The 24,260-nt window shown below is 34.4% G+C and overlaps 1 protein-coding gene across 2 annotated transcripts; it reads left to right on the top strand.

The window, feature by feature from the left end:
- The first annotated feature begins 13,694 nt into the window (after window positions 1–13,694).
- LOC143608683 (autophagy-related protein 9-like) lies at window positions 13,695–22,150 on the top strand. 2 transcript variants are annotated; one of them, XM_077083654.1, is made up of 10 exons: window positions 13,695–13,854; window positions 14,569–15,214; window positions 15,998–16,318; window positions 16,875–17,097; window positions 18,046–18,225; window positions 18,311–18,517; window positions 19,112–19,189; window positions 19,463–19,533; window positions 19,652–19,762; window positions 21,155–22,150. In XM_077083654.1, exons 2-10 carry the CDS (start codon window positions 14,643–14,645, stop codon window positions 21,954–21,956), a joined length of 2,565 nt encoding a protein of 854 aa, XP_076939769.1. In that variant the 5' UTR covers window positions 13,695–13,854; window positions 14,569–14,642; the 3' UTR covers window positions 21,957–22,150. The 2 variants fall into 2 exon arrangements, with proteins under 2 accessions (XP_076939769.1, XP_076939768.1); XM_077083653.1 differs by lacking the exon at window positions 13,695–13,854 and having other exon boundaries at window positions 14,362–15,214.
- Window positions 22,151–24,260: the final 2,110 nt, after the last annotated feature.

Genomic DNA, 24,260 nt, shown 5'->3' with positions numbered 1-24,260 from the left:
TGCAACTATTCTTCTGGTGTCCGAATTTTTTCAGATCTAGGATTCTGACAATGAGATCTCGCCAGAGGAGAACTTCCAGATCTGGAATTCGACGAATCTAACGAGTCTCATCTGTTACTCGTCCCACATCATCCGGAGTAGGACCTATCGGACCAGCAGTTCGCTTCACCGTCGTTGGAGTTTCCTCCGGAAATTGCTGCAATTGACTCATGTTACCAAAAAAACGAAAACTAATGCTCTAGCAATAAATACGGATGGCGCAAAATGAAGAAACATGGATCTAAACCCAAATGAGCTAGATCGATGATTCCACCGTGTACGGGTTATGAAACATGAATTAGGTTGGCAGAAGTTTGGATCTGACAACTCCGACGACGATGACCTGCAAAACAGAACCACCGTGAGCTCGTTACGAGAAGGACAAGAGTGGGGGTCTTCCGGTAACCACCCTCTGGCGTGAGAATAAGTGATTGATGTAATATGTGGAGTGTGTCCCCTACCTTATGGTGATGAGTTGAGTATTTATAGCCAAGGGTTTGGGGATAATGATTGGTGCAGCTGTCATCTTCTAGAAGATGCTCTTTCTAACTGAATAGACACGTGGTGGATTCTAATAGGATATGACAGTTAGCCATGTGCACTGTTGTAACAAACTATCCAATTTTCCTCCTCTTATTGGTTGTAATATCGCGTGCTCCTCAAGGAGGAGGGAACGTCCCTTTCATGGAATATTAGAATCAATCTTCTAGAAAGAAGTTGTTTATAACTGCTTTGCTGACATCATCCTCTCTTTCTTTCGCATTTCGGAGGCTTCCGCACATGCGGGAAGTCCTTTATCTTTCAGGATAACTATTTGAATCTTGTATTCCTTTGGTGCGTGCCCTCCTTTTATTATGCGGGTGTTGCGGATGACCCGCGGATGTCTTCTGAGGAAGTCTCGGATGATCCGCGGGTCTTATTTCCTGGGTATTTGAGGCTTTTTGCTATCCTACCTCTATAATTCCCCCCCCCCCCCCCCCCGTCCATTGTTTATGTCACATGAATTTTTATGCGGGTGAAACTTTGGACTTGTGATTTTTTGTGGGTTTTTGAAATTTGCTTTTTGTCTCTTGGAGATTCATTTTACTATTTGGAGATAAGCAACGGATTTATAGGCATCATACGGTGACGTGATGTCTGCGCCATCGGTCGACTGTACAAAACTGTACCCTTTTTCTTTTTTTTTCTTTTTTTGTTTTTCTCACTTGATGTGTCACTCGATCATTGGCATATTATTTCTCTATTTACTGTAACATTTAATGCGATGGGTATAATAGGGGTTTTGTTCATTTTAATTGTTCTTTCATCTCCTTTTATCTTTATTTTCTTTTATCTTCTTCTGAAATCCACTGTCGGGTTATCATTTGTTCACCATAGCTCACTGTTATCCGTTTTCTGCAGATCCAATGGCCTCCGAAAAGAAGAATTCCCTCGATTATCTTGTGGAGGTCAATTGGAAGAAGAAAGACTTTCATGATCTCATTACTACGTACGGCGTTGCAGCGGAGTGGGAACCGGAATTCCCGGCGTCCAAATCCACTGTCGATAAACCTCCGACAAGTAAAATGGTCGTCTATGCCGAATACTTTGCCACTGAGAATCATAGATTTCCAATTACCAAATTTTTGGGCAAAATACTTATGTGGAATGGGATCCATCTCTCCCAAGTTCACCCATTTGGCTTGATGAGGATCCTTCATTTTGAATTTGCTGCCAAGACAACATCGTTCCTACTGTGGAGAAGTTTGTTGTAGTTTACAAGATGCACGGTCGTTGTGGTTGGTATAACTGTTCTACCACCAATAATGGGGTTCTTAGGAAGGAGCCTCCCCACATCACTTAACAGTGGAAGACCAAATTCTTTTGGATCTGCGAGGACGTGGTTCTCATTACCATGGTCCGATGCTCGCAAAACGAAAAACTCCTTGATCTGCGGTTTGCTCTTTACGAGGACCAGGCGTGGTATAAGACTTTTGACACATACGCCCCCTCCGATGCGGGTTATTGTTGAGGAAGCCTTGGTATGGGCTGGTATGAGCCGCTTGTGGCCATATCCGGACTTGAACCATTTTTTTAGAACATAGATGAAAGAAAGTGTCTGCACATCTCTCTTCCATATTTATCATAGTACTTTTATTTATACTTATTTTGGTATTTGTTGGTGAGGGATCAGTGTTACACGCTCTTCTTGATAAGACGGTGGGTTGCATGCAACGCCGCCCGCGTGATCCCAAAGCCCTTCCTTTCCTTGAAAGAACGATGGGCCATTTTTTTGTTTCCTAAGATCTGCGCCCTGAACCTGTAGTTTCAGAGGCAATATTTTCTATAGGTGAGTTCTTTCTTAACCCTCGCCCTTTGAATGCGCTTACTTCTGATGGGGTGATTTTATTACTATTATCAAGTGATGAATCATCACCTCGCGAAGAAGAATGTAATATTAATACTTCTGATCTGTCAAATATTATGTGTGCTTTAGCAGATCTTAACCGCAAGAGGAAACATCATTCCTCGAAATCAACCAATGGGAGTGACAGCCCAGCTGAACAGGCCCAGAGACTGATCCCGCTGTTGAGAATCAGACGAAAACCGATAACGCTCCGCAAAAAAAAAACAAGCGGTGTGGCCGAAGAAAACCAAGAAGGTCCGTCTTGAGGACCGGGTCAAGCGCTTGCCTATGCACACGTCTAAAGGTATTCTATATTATGTTAAGTATATTGAACCATGTTCTACTTGCTTTACCATTTCTTATGCCTATTTTTGTTGACGATAGACGTTCCTTCCAAACCCGTAAAAGCGGTGAGCATCCAGGAGCCTCCCACTACTCCTCCCAAGGTTATTATTCCTGAAGAAGTTTTGACTTCGAATGGAAAATCTCCTGAGCGAATTTTTGAAAAACCGGGAGCTGACAATGCATTCCAAGATAACCCACAATCTCCCATGCAGTATTGTTTATATTCTCTTTCCATTCACACGGGCGAAGGCGCATCTTCGCATGCTCAACAATCACCTCTAAAGGGAAGATTCCGTCGACCTTTGGATGCTGATTACTATGGGGGATCTAACCCGAAAGAGGATTTCCTTCATTTAACACGCTGTTCTTTATCCCAAGGTGTTCGTTTTACGGATATGAATTTTGCGTTGAATTTTTAAGGCATAGTATCCCACCTGCGAAATGTGCTTACCAGCGTGGGCGAGCCCGTCTTAACATAGCCAACGGATTCAATTACAACTTGGCGAATGTCGTGGCAAGTGATCAACAAATTTTTCGAGAGTGGATCATGATGGGGGTAAAAGCGGGGGATAATGGAGAACCAGGTCAAAGAGGCCCCAAAAATTGCTGATGAACAACATTTGGAAGCCAAAACCGCCATCTGGAAACTGAAAGACGCTGAGGAGGGGTTGGTGGTGGAAAAGGAACGTCAGGCGGCCGTAGCCAAGGCGTGGAAGACGACTTGCAAGAATCAAAATGTTATTCTTGCGGCTGCCCGTGAAGAGACTCGCCAGAAGGAAACCGATCTTGCCAAGGCCTTGGAGGCCAACGTGGCGTTGGAGAGCCGAGTCTCTGTTCAGGTTGAACTAATCAAGATCCATGAAGAGGAATCTGCGTTGTGGAAGACTCAAGTGGAGGAGATGGACAGGCACGCTCAAAAGCTAAAAGAAGACAACATAAAGCTTTTGAAGAGCTATGATGGGCTGAAGGAAAAAGTCAAACGATCTGAGGATGACAAGCAATGGCTTATGACTAAGGGTTTGCCGTTGGTGAGTACTTTAATATTTCCTTTGAAATTTTCTGTATCTTTTCTTTGTTACTCACTACTTTGTTATCTTTAGGTTATTAAACACATCAATGATGGTCCTGAATTGGGAGATTGCCTTGCGGAGCTTCTAAACGCCTCTTCTCAATCCGACGCAAAGTCGGTTTTGAGAAAGGTGTCGAATTGGTGAAAAACCAGAGGCCCCTTGAAGAGCATGCCTTGCACGGACATGATCTGGAGGTTGAATATAGCGAAAAGCTGCGTGCTTTTGATGAGCTAACATTTTCTCTTCAAAATGTGTTGCCTGAATTTTCATCTAAAGAGAATGGCATGCAATTGCTCCAAGAGTTTCTTTGCGACCCTTCAGAAGAAAACCCAAAAACGTCTCCCGCTCCTCAAGATCTTGATTCCTCCCAACAACCACTTGAATAGATTCTGGCACGCTTTTTTTAATAGGTTTAACATGATGAAACCTTTGTTTTGATAATATAACAAGTTGTATCTAACACTTATTGTCTTGTGAGAATAATATAATTGTAAATCTATATCAAACCAAAGAGTCAAAGAAAATACCTTAGGATTGGATTTACAAAGCTTCACAAGGCAAGACCGAAACAATTTGGCCATAAGTAAATAAGCACTATCAAAATTCAGCTTCTCATCATTCTGAACGACACTCAAATGCAAAGTGATGTAAAGATAGTCCGATCAACGCGAACCAAAATCTTCTTAATCCCAATCAAATTTGGCATTATAAATTTGATAAGTGCCACATGACTATGCACGAAACTCCTATAAAAATTGCTTAAATAAGCAATCTCAATACATTAAATTATTATTTATCAAATACATAAACACAAGTTTATATTCCTATCTGTTAAGATTTGAACCTGCTTTCAGATATGGTTTGTGGAGCTGGTTGGCCGCTTCACGAACTTGTTTAACTGAACACAGGTCTTCGCGGGGGATTTGCAGGGTTCTCAGGTGTTTGAAGTGCTTCATCGGAGGAATGTTGCTTATCGACGGTTGATCGGTGAATTTTTTTTGGTTGAATTCATGTTGTGTGATGAATGAAGATGGAAATGGTGGGGATAAATAACTAAATATTAACATGGTTTTATCTTTTTGCGCGAATGCTTATTTGGAAGTTGACGTGTTGGCGCCAAATTACACGTGGATGCGGGACGAGTGTTGTTTGTAACTTTAAAGTTTTGTTTTATATACTTGGCTTTGGGTTTTGCAACCTTGGACCCCTATACCTTGAAATTTTGTTTATTTGGGTTTGTAGAAATTACATTTAGGCACGAAAGATTAGTTTTAAAAATTGTAAAAAAAAATGCTAGATAACAACAAACCTTATACAACTAATTACTAAAATGTGATTAAATTAGGTTCTGAAATTCAAAAATCAATGTTAGATATATTTTTTTTTGGGTAAAAAGAAACAAAATTACTAAGAAAAATTGTATTATAAAGGCAATGTTAGATATATTTTTTTTTTGGGTAAAAAGAAACCAAATTACTAAGAAAAGTTATATTATAAAGACAATTTATTCAATATCAAATTATAGAGTAGTTATTTTCTTTTTCCCATAAAAACAAAATATATTTAATTCCGTCTAGACGAAACTGATGTCAGGAACGAACTATAGTTGAGCTTCGTAATCCTTTTTCCACAAACTCAAGATTCCTCGGTTGATGTTGCGGGAAACGAAACAACACATGTTAAACAAATCACTAGACAACAAAGATCAAGCAAATTACAAGATTTTTTAATGTTTTGAAACCATGTAGACACATATATCATGCTTACATTTCATGACCGTTGGTGGGCGTATGTAGTATATACGATCTTGTTTGGTACAATTTTCAGTTAGTTAGCCATTGCTAATTAATACCGTCAAAATTTCAAATTTCATCCATAAAAGCCATTATCCAGCCCATTTGTAGCGAACAAACTTTTAAAGCCCATTGCTAATTAATACCGTTCAAAATTTCAAATTTCATCCATAAAAACCATTATCCAACCCATTTGAAGCGACCAAACTTTTAAAGCCCATTGTGCCTAAACTAACCCAAAGTCCATATAATAACGAAAAACAAAGAAAAGAAACATGAAAGAAATATAAAAATGTTTCATTAGTGTCTCAACTAAACCACTAAAACTATTTTTTATTTTAACTAGGTCACTTAAAAAATTTAAGTGACTAATTTTATAGGTATTTGACCTATTTAAGACCATTCACTCATCTAACCAATTAATGAACTTTTCTATTTTAATAAAAATAAAATATTTGATTGGTTGAAGTTTGTAGGAAAAAAACAGATTGTCTGAAGGAATAATGGGGGAGACTCACGCTTTGTAGGAAACGCTCCCAATCCAAAACCAGCTCAAGACTCCCCGGGGAAGAAAGGTGGGTGGGGGGGCACTTTGGGTGGGGATAGCATTCACTATGCACGACCTGACTGTATAAGACTTGGAATTGGTATATGATGATAATGATAATCTCTTGCACCATATTACATTCATTCATTAATCACGAGCAGATCCTTAACTTCGCATGCAATCAAACAAACATGCTAGCACATATACCCACCTCTAACCTCCATCACCATGATCCATCACACAGCCCATCCTCTCCTAATCGCTGACATATTCAATTGAGATGCTGAGTGCCACGAGTAGTTCTTATATCGAGTGAGAGACACAGAGAGAAGGAGTATATCAGAAGTTGCAGGTGGTGACCTAATTGAAACTTGTGTAAGACCACTTTTATTGGTGACTCAATGTTGTTTGGGTTGCCGTATGGATTTAAAAGAAAATGTAAAATCGGTTAATGTTAACAACCTTTCACAACCTAGGTTGGTGCCTTTTTTTCTTTTCTAACAATTCATTTAATATATAAATTGATTTTTGTTAAATAATTTATAACATTTAACACTTTTTTAAATATATAACAACACAATGTTGCTTAGTTCTATCTTTTTAGGACATTCCAACATAAATTTTATAAAAAATATAGCTTAAAAACGTACTTTTTAATATGGGTTTGATATTTATATTATTGGTTTATAAACCTACTATTTAAAATTACTTATATATCTTATAGGATCACAAAACATATTTGTTTGAAAAAACATTTGGTTTAAGTTGGGTTTGGGTTATAAATAAGAGTAAAAATTTGGATTAAGTTGAGTTGTGTATGTAGGAGAAAAATTATTTTTTTATTGAAAGGTTGGGTTGAATATTAAATAAAAAAATTCATTTTTACGAGTTGGTTGGCTAATGAAAAAAAACATATTTTTATTCTCTTATTATAAATAAAGTAAAAATAAAATATGAATTTCAATTTTGACCCAATATACTTGGTCTTTGTGAGAACCACGTGAATCACTATACTACTTGATTCACATGGTTCTCATCGGTTGAGACAAGATTTTTTATATACGCAGTATTGCATTCTGTTTGTATTCCTTGTTTTTTGGAAGATCTATCTCGTGTCTAGTAATTTATAGTTCCATTCTGCAAGAACTCCGAATCATTCTCTTGAAGCTCATTCTGCAAGAACTCCGAATCATTCTCTTGAAACTCAGCCTCTTCATCATAACGCTTGCCCCGAAATAACTTGGACCAGTAGGGAAATCCCAATTCATTGGGCCTTTCGATACAATAAAATAGAAAGCCCCAAGGGCGCCATATTCTAGGAGCCCAAACTATGTGATTTAATAAATCCTCCTCTATCTATTGCTGGTCGAGGGCTACTTCTCCTCCCCCATCTTCAAACTCCGATTCGTCTTTTTTATAGAGAAATCTCCGAATAAGGATAGAACAAGATCCTTTTTGCATCATATCTAAGAGATTCTTTGGTTCGGATCGAAAAAGCAATGTTACTCGATCCTTATCAAACTGACTGGATGTTTATGAGGATCCCGCTTTGCAACACCTAGTGAGAAAAAAGGAAAAACCAAAAAAACTGTTATGAATATATATTATTGTGGTTATCAATACCAAATATAGTTAGGCTTTTTCTCCAAGTTATCTTTTTCTATATATACATATCATTGTATCTTATTGTAAGACACACCATATTAATGAAATCTCCATCTTTTTCCCTACATCTCTTTCTCACATGTTTAGCTATTAGGTTTGTTTCACAACACTTTATCAGCACGAGTTGCGTTTGTAGTCGGATAACATCATCATGAGGTAAGTAGCATCTAATTAACTTTTATTTGTTTTACTTTTTATTATAACTCTCAAAATAATCAATATTGTAATTTATATGATTGTGAGTTAAATTGAGATTTATTTTACTATTTTCTAATACAATTATAAATTTTACATTGTTTAGCAAATCAAATAGTTTGGTTTTGATTTCGTGAGATTTGAAGGGTGATTGGAAACCGGGTATTAATAAATTGGAACTAGGGTCCCGTATAATTTTTCTAAGTCGAATATTATAAATGTGTAAAGTCTTTGATTTCCTAAAGAGAAAAAGAGGTTTAGGTGATTAAGAAGTTTTTGTTTTGAATTTATGCAAATTTATGGTTAGTTTGAATAAAGATTCGGTTACAAGATTTTCAGTTGGCATTTATCTGTTTCTAAAACAAGTTAAATTACATTTAAATACTTGATACATCTGTTCAAAAACAATACTTGATACATTATACTGGTATATTCTCTAATTTATTAATCATATTATTTCTAATTAACTTAATATGATCTTTATTTTTTATTTTTTTTATATAGGATGCCACATTTAATTTGCAAATAAATTATTAAAGTTAATAAAATAAAAGCATTTATATGTTTAATTTATCACAGCTTATGATCTTTTTGACACATGATTAGCACCGTACGTTTCCGTTGCGATGCGAATTTTCTATTCTAAATGTATATTCACATTTATATACACAACTTTTATATTTGTAATAAGTTTATGTAATAAGTTTATAAAAATTTACAAATAAAAACAATAGTTTTAAAATCCAAATATGACTTGTCAGAACATTCACATATGTTATCGAAAACCTGAAGTTCTCCTAAACGTATACAAATGCACAACTTGAGTTCCATGCACAATGAGTCTTTCATTATAGACATAATGACAAATCTTAATTGCAAAGTTATGTACCATGCATGTTTAGTTTTAATTATTATAGTTTTTCAAATTTTCTGTAACAATTTAGATGGATTAAATCAAATGATTGATTTACGAATACTGGTTCTAATATGCTACTGCAATAAAATTATTTTTTAATCTATTTGTTGTGTTTGTTATTCAATTACATATGCAATAATTAATGATCAAACCAATATAACATAATAGAGTTGATATGAACTTTACCAAGTCTCTTAAATTGCATTTAAATTGTTGATTTATGAACTAAATGCCTACTTGTGATATGTTTTCTTACTTAATTGCATAATAGAACAATATCAAATGAACCACCAAGTTGTTGATAACTGAGCATGATATTATCAAAATATCACGTATTATTTATTTTAGTAATGGTTCTTTGTATCATATAGTTTCATATATGATACGTCTTATATGTGTTTGCATCCTCCTTACATTTCACGTGACAGTTTTTTATATGTTTGATATATTTTTGATTGGTTATACCATGGTAGGATAATAATACATAAATCCTATATATTTGTAGTTGATGAAAATTAATTAACTTGTTTAGTAAAGCTTTATTATAACTCAGTATATATATTGACATGTTATAATATGTATTGTATAATTTGACTTTATGTGTACATTGCACTTTATATGCTATTATTTATTTATATACATGGTATTGAATAGAACAATTAAACCAAAGTTTTGTTTATATTACTCCCATTAAAGAGTATAACTATGCTTAAATATGACACCTAAAGTGTCATTCTTCCTAACTCTTATTATTGAAGGTTATAAAATATAACATGATAAATCTTTGCATGACTCATTCATGTAATTATTTCTCAGTACTTGTTATATGAAGAGAAGATTATTATGAGGAAACACAAGATTAAGACCATTATTCATTTGTCAAACCTCAAATATGCTCATGAAGTAGCATATCATTAAAACGTATGAAGGGTTAGAAGTGATTTTGTATCTATGTCCGAGAAAATTATGAATAAACCATGAAAAGTGTTTGGTTTGATATCATTCCCCAAAGTGAATGTGAATACGCACTAATTGTTGTGATCATGGACATAATAGAAAATTTGTAACAATGATTATATTAATAATGAGATCGACTATCGGAATTATAATGTTGGTCATGCTAATAATGAGATCGCCCACCACATGTGGCAAAGAGATTGATCATATATGAGAACGAAATCTGGAAATACAAAAGTGAAATCACATGATCGTTTGAAACGATAATACAATGTTCAATTATACTTACAATCTTGTACTAAAGAAGCATTGATACATATACGATCATAAACCTAAAGTTTATGGATCATGAGTATCTTATGGCGTGACCGGTTAGACCACACCGAGTCAATGATGTGAAATTTATTGAGGAACCAAAAGATTATTCATTATACATGTAATATTACTCTCGAGGGAAGTCATTTATTTACCAACTAAAGGAGGGTGTGAATCCCCAGATGTTATGGAATTGAGAAAATGATACACATATCCTAACATGATACCATTTAGTGTTTTGAAAATCGATGCAACGTCTAAATGGTTATCAAGATCGCAACTTCATGTTTGCATGATCTATGGCTTAGCTAATAAGATTGCAAGCATATTATTCCATATTGGTATATTTACATTCGGTTATAATAATGAATTTTGATTCTCAAGTTAACAATAATCATTGGAATAAGTGTTGAACTCCATAACAGATTATGTTCTTATATAAATTATATTGTTAAAGACGATTACTCAACGTCTATAATTCGTTGCAAAGGCAATCATCACGAGAGCAAAGGTTCATGTTTGTATTTGAGTACATATGATTTTACTGTCATTAAACTAATTCACATCAAGCCAACAAGCTATGATACTTCCTCCCCATTGCAATTGGTTTTTTGTCAATAACCAAATATTTCTCATCTAATATTTCGTATGTGTTATATACTGAAATTAATCCACCACAAGACACAAAGATGAGAACACAAAGGAAGTTGGGAATATATGTCGGTACTAAATATTATATATGACTAAAAACTTAGAGCCATTAATGAGATATTTGCTTATGGCTCATTAGTTTTCACTTTAGTGAATCAACATTCCCAACATTAGGGGGGGATTTAAAGCAGTTGGAAAACAAATTTAGTTGGAATGAATTATCATTGATCCTCAAACTAAATTATATGAACTAAAAGTTCAAATGATAATTCATGAATAAAGATCAACGAATGAATTACCAGACGATTCACTGACCAAAAGAGAGTGTCTAGCTAAGACACATATACGAACTGCTAATGCTCCAATTAATAAATGTCCCGGAAGGACAAACGCAAATTGATAATAATTCTAATGCAGCTTGTAGCGTGGTAGATTGATTGGTTCAAAAGTTAAAATTTCCTCGAAAATTGGAGCAAGTAATAAAGATGGTCAAGTCAAGGTGCAGTAAAAGGTCTCTTGAAAGATATTAGACATGATAGTTCTTGAAGAACCTTAGGTACCTGAAAACAAAGAGCTCTCAATAAATTATATTGTATCATGTCTACAAAGATATATGGAATCGAAATAAAGTCGACGTCGTTATAATTTTATTTATATATATAATTAGCGCTTGAAATGATGATGAGGATCAAGATTCTAAATATGTCTATAAAAAATGATTGGCCAAAGTGGAAAAACGCAAACAGGGCAGAGTTGAATTCTCTAAATAACGGAAAGTTTGTTGGACCAGCAGTCCGTACAACTAAAGTTCTAAAATGTGTTAGATACAAACGGGTCTTGTATATGAGTTATGAAAATTCATCAAGTGATATAAAGCAAAAATTGATGGCACAAATTTTTTTTGCAAAGACCCATGATTAATTATGAGGATTGAGGAGACACATTCTCCAATGGTGGAAGCAATGACTTTCCGATAACTAAAAAGTCTGGTAATATAAAGAGAGAATTGATATGCGTCCAATAAATATTGTGATTCAGTTGATACTGAAAGTTTACAAGAAAGTTTTTGAACGATTTGAATTAACAAATCATATAAAGTAAGTTCTCGAGAACACAATAATTTTTTGTGTATAGAGTCATATTTGAATATGTTACGGTTATTGAAAGTTGAACATAAATAGAACTCCTAAAGAGTTTCCCGAGGTAGTTGAATACCTGAAAGGTTAACTAATACATCTTAATGATGGAATTCTTGTGCATCAATAAGCATACGCATAGAATAGCATCTATATTATGAGTACAATATCTCAATAAACAAAAGAAATGGTACAATATGGATGATATGTGATACAAAATTGATGTTTTTAAATGAGCAACTTTATGCTCAAAAATCCTAGAAAAGTGAATACACATGCATAATTTGTCAAGTTGGAAAGAAGTTCATGATGGATTGGTAAATGCATGGATTTATGCTTATTAAGTATATATTAATCGGATTGAGCTTGATACAAATCAAGAGATATTTTGATAAAGAGGGAGATAAGTTGGATATAAATAGCCATACTTTTTATCAAAATTTCACTCTTAAAAGTTCACTAAAATCATACACTGATGATGTACACATCATCGAGAGAAACTTATGAGCTTTTAAAGAGAAAATTATTTTTTAAAGACCTTGACAAGGTGTGATTATTGCTCGACTTATAGTTCGAGTATATGTGTGATTATATGTTTATAAATCCATCGAAGATCTAAGAAATGTTGAGACATTTTATCATGGACAAATTTAATCATTTTAGCACGTTAAAGGATGTCAAACAATGACTCTATTATCATTTCCTATATGAATATGAAATATTATTGGAAATATCGTAATGCATATATGCATTGTGTCATACTGTTAGCTATATAGGATTATTATTTTCTTGTTTATATTTATCAGCATGTGTCATGCTAGGAGACATCCGAATGAGTTAAAACATATATTTCAGGTATGAAAGATATGTGTTTATATTTTACTAACCCATCAAAACAAGTTTGGTTAGTCTTGTTTATGCAGAGAAACACATCAAGGTCATAGTGTTTACCAGATGAAGCAATAGAAGTTTCACGTGAAGATCATACAACATTATTCAACTTAAATATTCAAATGTCAAGTGACGAAGACGCAAATGATTGACTACAAAAGTTTTGGGTAACTTTCATGGAAGATCGATATATACCATTTTAAAGGATATATAAATCAGGGGGAGACAATACGCGTTGCACTCTTTTTCCCTTAGCTATGGTTTTGTCCCACTGGGTTTTCCTAGCAAGGTTTTTAATGAGGCAACATCTCCAAGCGTATTGAGTTGATAACCAAAGGGGAGTATTATGAATATATATTATTGTGGTTATCAATACCAAATATAGTTAGGCTTTTTCTCCAAGTTATATTTTCCTATATATACATATCATTGTATCTTATTGTAAGACACACCATATTAATGAAATCACCATCTTTTTTCCTACATCTCTTTCTCACATATTTAGCTATTAGGTTTGTTTCACAACAAAAACCAATTAATTGAAACAATAATAAAGATACCCCCACAAAGAAACACAAAAGTTGACGTCTTGTTCGTCTTGTTAGTTAAATCAAATAAATAAATAAATAAATTCTAGAGAGAGAAAGTGTTGTTCTTGCACCATAACCCACTTTCTTCTTCACGCAATCGTTTTCGTCTTCATACAAAACACTTAATAATCCATATTTCCACTTCAATTTCCCAAATTACTTCTGGGTTTTTACTGTTTCTTTCATCGATTCAGTTTCTGATTTTGATCGGCAATCGGTGGTTCGTTAACATTTATTCGGTTAACTGATTAGGGTTTTGATTTCCAGAACAGAAAATTTGATTTTGATGTGGGTTTACAGCTGATTTTGCCCCAAATTGTTTCAACAACAATAACACTTGCTTTTGGGTGTTTTAAAGGTGCAAACTTTATATTCTTTTACATCATTTTATTCACTTTTCACTTGCTTTTTTTTTTAATCTTTCATTATTACTGTTGATAGTTTAGTTGCATTAACTTGATTGAATTGGTTGGTTATGTTATATCCACATTAGCATTTCATCTAAATAGATACTTATCACTTATTAGGCATGCTAAAACGCACGCCTACGCCTTGGCCCCACCAAACGCTGTTCGGCGGGAAGTTTGTGAATTTAATAAATGAACGATAATGAACACACGCCATGTTTGTTCATTCATGGTCATGAATGTTCGTTTACGTTTAGTTTTTTTTTTATTTTATATATATATTCCCTTAATTTTCTAGGCCTGTTATATTTAAGATATAACCCATTACAATTTAGTCAACTTTTATTACTTTTTTTGGGTCCAATAGATTGATTTTCAGTTTACCTAAAGTTGGTGTACGGTCAGTTATCTGTTCATTCGTTTACGATCGTGGACCGTTTGCCTATACTAAAACCCTGTGTATTTAATTGTTTGTGTTTGATCGTTTGTTCGGTTAAAGTTAAATGAGGGAACACGGACATTCTTTGTTTGTGTTCGCTTGGTTCGTTTTCAAACCTATGCACATCCGAGAAGTTGTCTATTTCATTTTACTATTTATCTTATTTTGAAACGTTGGTATTCGGTTGTTGCATTATACTTTTACTGAAGTTTTCATCTTTTTTCAGAATCTTGGTGTAATAATTTAGCGTTTTTAACGGATGGATGACCGGTTGCAGCATAACTATAATCTTATATAGCAATGTTCGGTGGGCAAAAAGGCACCACAACTTTCCACGGTTTAAAGCAAAAATTACTTGGTGAATCATCTTACACAACGTTTAATGAAGATATTACCCCTGAAATTGAGTTATCCGATTACCAACGGGCTCCAAGTCCCGGTAGCGAAAGCCCATCTGGCCTTCTAAACAGTGAAAGCTTCAAAGTAGAACCAATTGCTGACTTGGACTTATTCTTTGAAAGACTTTATAGCTACTATTGTGAAAAGGGTCTATGGTGCATTATTATAAAGTGGATTGTTGAGCTTTTGAGTTTGGCGTTTACGATATGTTTTTCGGGCTTTTTTATATTATTTGTTGATTGGAACGGTCTTAGAAGGGCGAAATGTGGGATGGATGCGGTTGAGTCGGGGATAAAACCGTGTGATCTTGCGAAAGAGGCACTTCATGAGCATCCGCTGACCCCTTTAACGACGTTTAAAGTTGTTATTTTCGGTTATTTGGGGATCGCGCTTGTTTATTGGATATTTTGCTTTTTAAGGTTCTTTGTGCAGTTGAAGGATACGCTAGGCATACGCCAATTCTACAATAACAGGTATTCATTAATATCTAAATAAGATTATGGGTTGTTTGGATATGTGTTTTTGGTAACGGGTCAAGGCATAAACTCGCCCCCCCCCACCCGTTAACACTTACTATTTTTCTCTTTATTTTTTAACAAGTGTATGTATAAATAAGATTGTGTTGCTGTATAGGTAAATAATTATGTAAATTTGTTATTATAATAAAGTGATTTAGGAGGTTTAAAGTAGTTGGGTAACAGGTCAAAACATACATTTTTAATACAAATCTAAACTCTATCCGACCTGGAAATAATTTTTTTGTTTTTTCTTTATCTTCGCTTTAAGGAGGGTTTAAGCATTTGGAATACACTTTGAATGAGTTCTAATGCGTTTGACCTGTTTTCAATTTATGTATTCGTTTTTAAAAATATTACAAACACAACCCAAATTGACCCATTTTTAGAAAAAAAAAAAAGAGGGTGAAATCACTAATTGTCTGTAAACCAAACATTAAACGGGTTGACTTATTAAATATACGAATCCAAACATGACATACATAGTCATCTTTGTTAGATAACTAGCTTAAATTATACATATATTAAGTATATAAAATATAAGTCAACTCTTTAACAAAGATAAATATTAAAGTAAAAAATAAACAAGGAAAAGGGGGGGGGGGGGGGGGGTTGTAACGCACAAAAGCTTGATTTGGTTTGTTCGAGTTCTATTTCTAAATCCTGAGCTAAACTCGTGAGTAGTTTTTCAACTTACGTTTAACATTCTTTAACAAAGATATGATCTTTTTTTGTTGCAAGTCTTGGTGTGTCTGACAATGAGATGCAAACCATGCCATGGGCCAAAATTCTTGAAAAGGTAGTTCAAATTCAAGAAGCAAGTCAGCTTTGTGTGGTTAAGGATCTTTCGGCCCATGATATTGTGATGAGATTGATGAGGAAAGAAAACTATTTGATTGGAATGTTGAACAAAGGCGTGCTTGCTTTTCCAATATATTCGTGGGTCCCAGGTGCGGGTCCCACTGTCAAGAAAGATCCTGACGGTACACGATATTGTCTAATGCTAACCAAGGCCCTTGAATGGATTTTGAATTGGTGCATATTGCATAGCATGTTTGATAGGTTTGTTATCTCTGTTTTTCTCTATTTTAAAGTACTCGTTAATGTTTATGTCAAAGGAAAAGTCTAGTTTGTTTTGTAGTGTAAAGAATTAAAAAAAATACTGTTATTGCAGTTTCGACCTGCTACTTTTGTTTGGTCGATTCAGGCTATTCTTTATCTTTAATGGGTCAAAGTGGGCATTATAAAGGAAGTTAGCTAACAAGAAAACAAGTTAAACGAGTTGAAAGTCTTCCCCAAAGTGTTTTTAACATATAACACATTCTAATCACTTATAAAAAAATCTTTATTTAAAGCAATGTAATTTTTCATAATCACATTTGATCACACTAATTATTCACACAAAACGGACCAAAATGTGGTTCGGGTCAACCGGGCCCACTTTTTTTTTTGGTAACCTTGAGAACCAGTTACCAAAAAGCTCACTACTAGACCCCGCTAGAACCCTGCTAAACAATGGGAGCAGCACCATTGAAAAGTGGTGCGAGTCAACTGGGTCCATTTGACCTGTATAAAAATATTTAGTCATATGTACTAATGTTTATAAAACACTTTGCAGAAACTTTTGTATTAAGAAGGACTTTGTAACTGACCGCACCACATTAAAGAAAAGGCTAACGGTTGTTGGGATTGCAATGCCTCTTCTCTCTCCATTCCTTGTCGTTTTTATGCTCGTGTATCTCTTTCTAAGACACGCAGAGCAATTTTATAAGCATCCTAGTACAGCTTCTTCTAGAAGATGGTCAAATCTTTCAAAATGGATTTTCAGGGAGTTCAATGAGGTGATTTCCCATATTTATTTATTGGAACTGTGTATGCCTTTTATTTAATAAAACGGGTCAATTTAGGTCATGTTTTGCCTCTAAGTGGTCAAAACTAGGCCTGTTAAACGGGCCGTGCTTGCGGGTTGGCAACACGTGTTTTTGTGGGTTGGCACGAACATGACCTGTTTGAGACAATTTTATTTATTTATTTATTTTGCCTATTTATACTTTAAATTTTTAATTTTACATATTACTTTTTTTAAGCAAATTATGTTTAAACTATGCCAGTTTATTTTTAAAACTTTTAACTTTTGGCATAATAGCACCCAAATAGTTAAGTTATTACTTAAAATACATTTTAGTTCAATGTGTTCGAGGGTTTGGCCTGAACTCGTTTGGGCTAAACCCAAACCCCCGAATTCGTATTAGGTTTGTATCGTGTCAGAAATTCAGATCGCTAGTAAAAACTTTTCTCTTATAAAAAATGGGTCGAACAGGTTGAAAGATTTCAATCGTAAACCTCTTAAATAATTTTATTTGAAATATTATACTGTTTTTTAAATAATACACTTTTGTGAGCATATTTCCCTAACTGAAAGCTGAACCGATCCCTATTAGACTTGTGTCTGACCGAAGTGGTTTAAACCTGTCCGACCGGTGATTATATGGTTTATCTGATTGAATGCAGTTTGGTTATCCGAATAAGCAAGATTTGTGGAACCAAAAATCAAATTTACAATTTAGTTTTTTTTTTCCGGGTTTATCCACGGTACGGTTTTCAGGTGTTTTCGTTTATTTTGCATACCCATACGTATTGATATGCTAATAATAAAAATATAATATTTGGACATAAACCACCGACCCGTACCAAAATTACCCATTTTGACCCAAGCTTCTTTAACACGTTACCTGGCCTGCCATTTTCCGACATCTCCTTACATGTATATCTGAAACTTTACATATTAGGTGGATCATTTATTCAAGCACCGAATCAACAGCAGCGTTACACACGCCTACGATTATTTAAAGCAATTCCCGTCTCCAATTCTTTCAATAATTGCAAAGTTTGTATCTTTCGTGTCCGGCGGATTTGCTGCAATCTTGATCATCATTGCATTTCTTGAAGAATCCTTACTCGAAGGCTATGTAATGTTTTTTCACATGTTTTTATCATGACCTCATAAGTCAAACCAACCCGTGTAGACTAAAGTCTTGATCTTTATGGTTGCAGATTTTTGGGCGTAATTTGTTTTGGTATGGAGTTGTTGTTGGAACAATAACCGCCATTGGTCGGGCTCTTGTGTCGGATGAACTTTTAGTACTTGATCCACACGGAACGATGTCGTTAACGATTCAACACACACATTATATGCCTAAAAAGTGGCGCGGTAAAGAACATACCGAATTTGTTCGAGTGGAGTTCGAGATTCTTTTCCAGGTAAATTATAAAAACAAGTGAATTTAGTAAAAATGATCATTTTATTTTTAAGTATGTAGATTGTTTTTATATTGAATTTTTTATGATGTTTTACAATTTTTTTTTATTGTGGTGCTGACGTGGCAGTACACATATTTCATTTTAGTTAAAGATTCAGATTGTCATTATCATAATTTTGTTTTTATGATAATATGTTGTACGTTCTTTTACTGTGGTGCTGACATGGCAGTACACATTTTGCGTGTTAAAGATTAGATTGTTGTTATAATGATTTGTTTTTTGTCATGACATTTTACAAATTTTATTATTGTGATGCTGACGTGGCTGCACGCATTTAACATTTCCAGGTATACCCTTTTTGCTAGAGTTTGCAATTTTGAGTCAAACAAGAAAACTTTAAAAAAAATTGTTTTATTTAAAGATTTTGATTGTTTGCTATAATGATTTTGTTTTTGTCATAATGTTGTACACGTTTTATTGAGATGCTGATGTGGCAGTACACATTTTTTTATTTAAAGACTTAGATTGTTATAATGATTTCGTTTTTGTCATAATATTTTGCACATTTTTTTAATTGTGATGCTGACGTGGCAGTACACCGGAAAGATGTTGCTGGAAGAGATGGCTTTGATCTTTTTAACTCCATTCTTGCTTATCTTTGTTGTACCAAAGGTATTCTTAATAACTTATGTATAAATGAATATCTGTTTTCGGAAAATAATTTTCATTATTTTAAGGGAAATAAAAATGGATTTGTTTACCTTTTATATAACTATATTCTTACCAAGACACACTTTGAAATTATTTATGATAACTATTTTCACAAATCTACCAATAAGCATTAAGCAAAATATAAAAGATATCATTGTAGTTACAAGGAATAAATTTTGTTTTTTTTTAAATCTAGATATTATATCATTATATTGTAATTCATCTATGGTGCAGCGGGTTGATGAGATTTTGCAATTTATCGAGTACTTCACGGTTGATGTTGAAGGCGTTGGTCATGTTTGCAGGTTCATACACACCGCTTTTTAAATTATTTTCTCACTTTTTACTTATGCGGCTTAATTTTTATATCTCCAATTAACGTAATCATTTGATAATTACATTTTGTTTTTTTTTTTTTCGCAGTTTTAGTTTATTTGACTTTCAAAAACACGGTAATAGCAAGTATGCTTCGCCACATAACTCATCAAGTACTTATAGAAGCTCCCAAGGGAAAATGGAAAAATCGTTCTTAAGGTATTCTCGAGCCTCTGATAATTTTTGCATTTTCCTTATCCCGTATAAATTTTCAAGTGTCATTGGCTATCGAAGTGAGAAGAAAAACTGAACCAGTTGATGACTTATTTTTGTGGTTCAGTTATGGTAATATGTGTATAAATAACTGAATTAACCGAACCAGTATAAAAACCGTCCTTTATATTTGTGGTTCAGTAAATAACTTAATTAACAGAACCAAAATTGTAGCCATCCCTTCAAAAAAAAATTAAACAAAATGTTACATGTCAGAATATTTTGTTATAAATTTTTTTCTCTAAATGACATATTAGTTGTCGTTTGTTCTCTTATATTTTTTAAAAATGTATGAAAATAATTTATTTAACAAATGACGTAAATGGTTTAACCAAATTAACCGAACTATCTTTTTCAATAACCGTCGGTTATGAAAATCTAAAACAAAACATCGATTTTAGGTTCCGAATGAACCAACAACCTAACCAAACCAATCCATGTTCGCCTTACATCAAGTTCTAGATTTTTCTAAAATATCAAGGGTATGTTTGGCAAAGAGCTTTTAGGGGCTTTTAGTAGCTTTTAGTTACAAGCTTTTAAGAAAAAGCTCCTATTTAATAAAAAGTTACGTTTGGTTAGAGTAGCTTGAAGCTTTTAGGCTTGGAGAAAAAGCTCCAAATTGAAACGCTCATGATAGTAGCGTTTAAACAAGCTACAAGCTTTTAGGGTTTCAAATTTTACAATTTTAGTACTTGAACTTTCATTACATTTTGTTAATTCATATAATAATTACATATTTAACCTATATTCAAAACTAACTATCCCCCTGACTTTTTAAAAGACCATAACTTTTTAACACGTTAATAGTTTTTTAAAAAAATTGCATCATAAAAACGAGCATTTTATTCTCTTTAATATGAGTATCATATTGTTATACTTCTTTAACTTTAAAAAATTAACATATTATGTGATTATTGGTTAGGATCGGCAACAAGTCGAGTCAGACAAGCCCCATGCATGTGTACGACCAAATTAAGGTCGGAACGAGTCGATGAAAAAGGGCTAATTCAGTTCGATTCATGTTGGTACGGTTTTGAGTCGAAAGGGGTCAAGTCGGAATAGGTTTTGGATTAAAACAGTGCACCGCGCGAGCACCCAGCTAGTTTTATTAAAAGCTCCAGCTACTCTACCAAACAACTAAATATTTCTAAAAAGCTACAGCTAACAGCTACCAGCTACAGCTTCTAGCCACCAGCTAGCAGCTTCCAGCTTCAGCTACCAGCTAGTTTTGCCAAACATACCCCAAATGTCTAAAATAATAATTTACCATATAAAAACTTTACAAAAAATGGAAAAAAAAACATTATTATGAATCTTGATTTTACATTTTTCTTGCAGCTTCCAAACAAGCTACCCTTCATGGGAACCAAGCACAGATGGAAAGCAATTTCTTTCAACACTCAAAACATTCCAAGAACAGAAGTTTCTAGAACAGGGTATAAGACCGAGCTTCATAAGCCCGGCCCAGTGGCGCCCCACCTGCCCAGCCCAAGGTGACCCAAACAGCCACTTTTCTAGAAACACGAGCCCAAACGTTTCAAAAAGTACTTACCAACGAGATTGCTTATGGTTCATCGATCCCGTTCACAGCCACCACCCGTACATTCTCGACTGGTACTACACGTGTTCTCACCGTACCGGGCCACGTGACGTTGAGTCGGTCCAGTCTGATGTAAACGTGTGGGACCCACCCGATTTACATCAGGACCTGGCCCGTTATGACAAGAATTGGGGAAGCTTTTTTGATGACCGGCCCGCGAGTCATCCAGAAGCTTCCACATCGGCTCTACCGTCACGTGGAAGCGTTCTACAACATCATGATTCGGGTCTTGCGGGCCCCACTGGTAAAAGCCAGTGGTGGGCCCGCGGGCAACGAGGGGCTGGCCCAGGACCTCAAACGAGCTTTCTTGAGCCACCGAACTTCAATCGAGATGAATACGACGACTACCATGATAGTTACTCGGACAGAAGCTTTGAAGAACATGGTCAAGCGGTTGACTTTAGGGGGTCAAAGTCAGACGAGTTGTCGAAGACTCGTTATATGGATGACATCGAAGGAGGGAAATTCAATCTCCCCTTTGATGATATCTATGAAAGTCGATCTCAAAGCCCGCCAAGAACCCGTAGGAGCTCATTGTGAAATCTTGTTTTCAGGTTTGATTATTGTGATATCTGAAAGGAAAATTGTTAGGACATTCTTTTATTGTATATAAAGTCAGTTAGGAAATTAAAGGTGAAAACTTTAGTTTGGAATTGGAAGATGATTCAAGTGTATAGACTGGTGCTAGTTGATGTAAATAAGATAACCAACCAATTGATGATTTGTTTATATAAATAGAGTTCTTTACCAAATTATCTTGTATTATTTTTTTAACCACTCACTATGCTAATACTCTAATAGTAATACCACCCACCTATGATTGGGGGTTTTTTATGGTTTGGTTTCATAGTTTAAAATTCAGTTAGGTTTGTTATGTAAAAACTAAGAGCATTCACATTCCTTTTTCTATATTCAAATTTAAAATTACACTAAAAGTCACGACAATTTCTCTTTTCTTTTTAATTAAATAATATTTTTTATACTTTTACTATTATTTTTTCTTTTCTTCACACACAATCATTCTCAAAAAATAATAAAATATTATAGAGAATGAACGAGAACTTCTCAAATATACAAAAAAACAAAAATTATACATTTTCTCTCTCCTCTTATAACGCTCTAACCATTCTCTGCATTGTAAAAATCACACCCACAATTTTTTATGGAAAAACGTGAATGCTTAATAAAAAAATCTGACATGACCTAATAAGGCTGTGTGCAGTGGATGGGCTACAATTGGGGGCGAATTATGACACGTGACGCCCAGTCAGCAAAATGGGCGAATTTGTTTTTAGGGTGTAATGGTGTAGGGGCTACAAGTTGGGCCCACAGTATCTTTTTTTATTATTTTCTTTTTATAATTAAACTAATCAAATAAAAACCAATTTCTTCAAATAATTAAATAAAATGCATTAAAATTAAAAAGAAATACAAAAAATACATAACTAAAAAAAAATACATAACTAAAAATATAAAAAAAACATATACTATAGCTCGGTTGGCGTACATGTTTAGGTTCGGGTCGGAAAATTGAAACGGATAGCTCGGTTGGTACATATACATATACACACACACACAACACATATACATATATACATATACATATACATATATATACACACACAACATATATACATATATACATATACATACATACATATATATATACACAAACACAACATATATATACACACACAACATATACACACACATATATATATATATATATATATATATATATATATATCACACACAACATATATACATATACAGATACAGATACAGATACATATATATATCACACACACAACATATATACATATACACATACATATATATACACACACAACATTTAATAAAATAATAATATTTCTTCTTCCACGGCGACAAAAACAACCCGCCCCCGCCCCTTTTCTCCCACATATCGCCCGGAGGGGCGGTGTTTGCGCCCAATTTCGCCCCTTTGTCGCCCGAGCCCACGCCCACTACACTCAGCCTAAGAACTTGAGATGTGGCATGGGTATTTGCAGAATCTGGCATGCATTTAATAAGTTCTTAAGCATTAAAGTTAATTCACAATAATAGCATACGCTTTATAGAAATTGGCCTTCTGGCTCAATGGCTTGGGGGTAGTGGTTAAGACTTGGATTCTTGAGGTCTCAGGTTTGAAACCTAACTCAAGTGTGTTTTCATATAGTGGTGGGTTTTTTCCTTGATGATGGATACTCTTAGGTGAGTCACGCCTAAAGCGTTTGATGGTGATCCAAAGCTATTAAAAAAAAAGCATACGCTTTATATATCAGTATTAAGACAAGCTTATTTATATGTTTTTACAGCTAGACTTGAAAAAGAAGATAAAAAGAAGAGTGGGCTGCAGTATATGGGCCAAAAAATGACAAAAGGGCCTTGATGTATAACAGAACAAGAAGGCCTGCTGCCATGCTGAGTGGGCGTGTGGCTCGTTAAATGATTTTTTTTGTTTGTATTTAGTATATAATAATTTTACAAAGTTCCAGTGGTTTAAAATTTGAAACTATGTTTATATGGTCCATAAGTAATTTTCAAAATAGAATGTAATTTAGTAACTCCATGGTTTATTAACAAATGTGTGTCACGGCTATGTACTTTTGGGGTGTTTGGGACCTTATTTAACTTCTTTATAACTTATACTAGTTAGGTGTATGCGCGATGCAATGGGGTATGTGAGCAAACCCGAAAACGATACGCCCGTAACCCGAAATTGAACGCGTAGCTCGTGCAAAGTCAGTGCGCGTGTACTTGACGATTGAACACGCATAAGTGACACATAAATGCACGTTACATGCATTAAACATGCTTAACCGA

The sequence above is a fragment of the Bidens hawaiensis genome, unplaced genomic scaffold, assembly GCF_021521415.1.
Source record: "Bidens hawaiensis isolate Kalapana, Puna unplaced genomic scaffold, B.hawaiensis_p1.1 tig00419403_1, whole genome shotgun sequence".
NCBI classification, from domain to species: Eukaryota; Viridiplantae; Streptophyta; class Magnoliopsida; order Asterales; family Asteraceae; genus Bidens; species Bidens hawaiensis.
This window is presented reverse-complemented; position numbering and strand designations above follow the sequence as displayed.

Coding starts and splice junctions, on each gene's coding strand:
- LOC143608683 (XM_077083654.1), top strand. CDS start 14,643: ATGTTCGGTGGGCAAAAAGGCACCACAACTTTCCACGGTTTAAAGCAA. Junction 16,319..16,874: donor TTGCATAGCATGTTTGATAG/GTTTGTTATCTC, acceptor AACACTTTGCAG/AAACTTTTGTATTAAGAAGG. Junction 17,098..18,045: donor TTTTCAGGGAGTTCAATGAG/GTGATTTCCCAT, acceptor TTTACATATTAG/GTGGATCATTTATTCAAGCA.